Source organism: Tetrahymena thermophila (genome assembly GCF_000189635.1).
Source record: "Tetrahymena thermophila SB210 genomic scaffold scf_8254714, whole genome shotgun sequence".
In the NCBI taxonomy this organism is placed as follows: Eukaryota; Ciliophora; class Oligohymenophorea; order Hymenostomatida; family Tetrahymenidae; genus Tetrahymena; species Tetrahymena thermophila.
Genome location: NW_002476479.1, coordinates 1583 through 3065, shown reverse-complemented (window position 1 = coordinate 3065; position 1483 = coordinate 1583). Strand labels below are relative to the sequence as shown.

At 22.0% G+C, this 1483-nt stretch overlaps 1 protein-coding gene across 1 annotated transcript; it reads left to right on the top strand. All coding sequences in view use genetic code 6, as the record gives it.

Moving 5' to 3' along the window:
- Nucleotides 1-616: 616 nt before the first annotated feature.
- Nucleotides 617-1151, top strand: TTHERM_01775730 (hypothetical protein; the record flags this gene model as incomplete). The annotated part of the gene is made up of 1 exon (XM_001012367.3): nt 617-1151. A coding segment is annotated over one exon (535 nt), but the record flags the coding sequence as incomplete, so codon positions are not given.
- Nucleotides 1152-1483: the final 332 nt, after the last annotated feature.

Sequence of the window (1483 nt, the reverse complement as noted above, 5' to 3'; positions counted from 1 at the left end):
TGAAAAAGATAAAACCTTGAGAAGTAACATCCTTTATGACTATATGGAAAGATACTTTGAATTTGAGCTTTCTAAATGCAAAAAGATGAGTTTCCTTCATTCATCTTATTTATCATTTTTATTAGATGTTTAGGGTAATTTCAACAAATTTTTTGTTAAGGCAAATTAAATTTTGAATACTTGTGATAGCTAAATATTATATATGAAACAAATAAAAATGCTGATATAAAAGGCTAAAGATATTCAAAAAAGTGTTTTATTTAATTCTAGAAATACAGAAGAATAGTAACTAGAGTTTATAGAAATGATAGAATTTGATGAAATAATCAATTAATGTTTTAACCAGATTAAATGTTTTTTGCAACAAAAAAAATAAACTTTGCTTTCTATAAGCAATGACTTTATTGATATCAAGGCTATGAATAAAAACCTCTTAAAGATTTACAAACAAAGAAAAGATATTTGTTAAAATATTATTCACATGATTTAAAAAAAAATTTATAGTCAGCAATTAGAATTTTTAATTGAGATTTATGAAAATTATTTGTTAATAGGTAATGACTTAAGCAAGTAATACAAAAGAGTTAAATAAAGTAATATATAGACGCATAATTAAATGAAATAAACTTATGCAGTAGATGAAACAAAGGGGTTCGTTTTTATGAGTCTTTCTGAGAATATTGGCCAAATTGTTAAAGTTTCCAATAACTTTGAAAAAATAGTAAAAATATTAAATAATAAGCAAGCCATTGGTAAAAATATTAACTTTCTCTAACCTAGTGTAATATCTAAATGTCATGATTAAATTTTGTAAAGTTTTCTAAATAAAAGAAATAAAATCAACAAAACTGCCCATCTTTATCCTGTTATCGGAATTGATAAAGATTACTGGGCTATACCATATGATATAAAACTTCAACCATGCTAATTAGAAAACTATAATTTTGGTATTTGTGCATAAATTAGTTAGATAAATGACAATAAAATGTACATTTTAGTTGATAAGAAATAAAATTTTTAAATATCTACCATTTCATGCCAATTTTATTCATAAATCTTATCTGAATCAATACCAAAATAAAATATTTCTTAGATAAGCCTTAGTTCTCTTATTCCTTGCTTCCCTGCTATATTTCATGTATACCAATAAAGTAAATTAAATTTATTTTTATATAATGATTTATAAATAAATTTATTTTATTTACCATTTAGATATTAAAAAATAAATTGATGATAAATCAGTTGACAGAGAATTCACAACAATATTGTTTAAACCAAACAGCTATGAATAATTGATTAAACTTTAAAGTCTGGTTTTTGATTATAAAAAAGCTTATTAATTGTTAGATTATTAAATATTTGGGGTTAAAGGAGATATTTATCATATCTAGAATGAGCATATTGAAATAATTTAAATTAAAATAAATGAAGTAGTTTAGATATTTGATGATAATTTAAAAATTGAACAATTGAATTAACTATA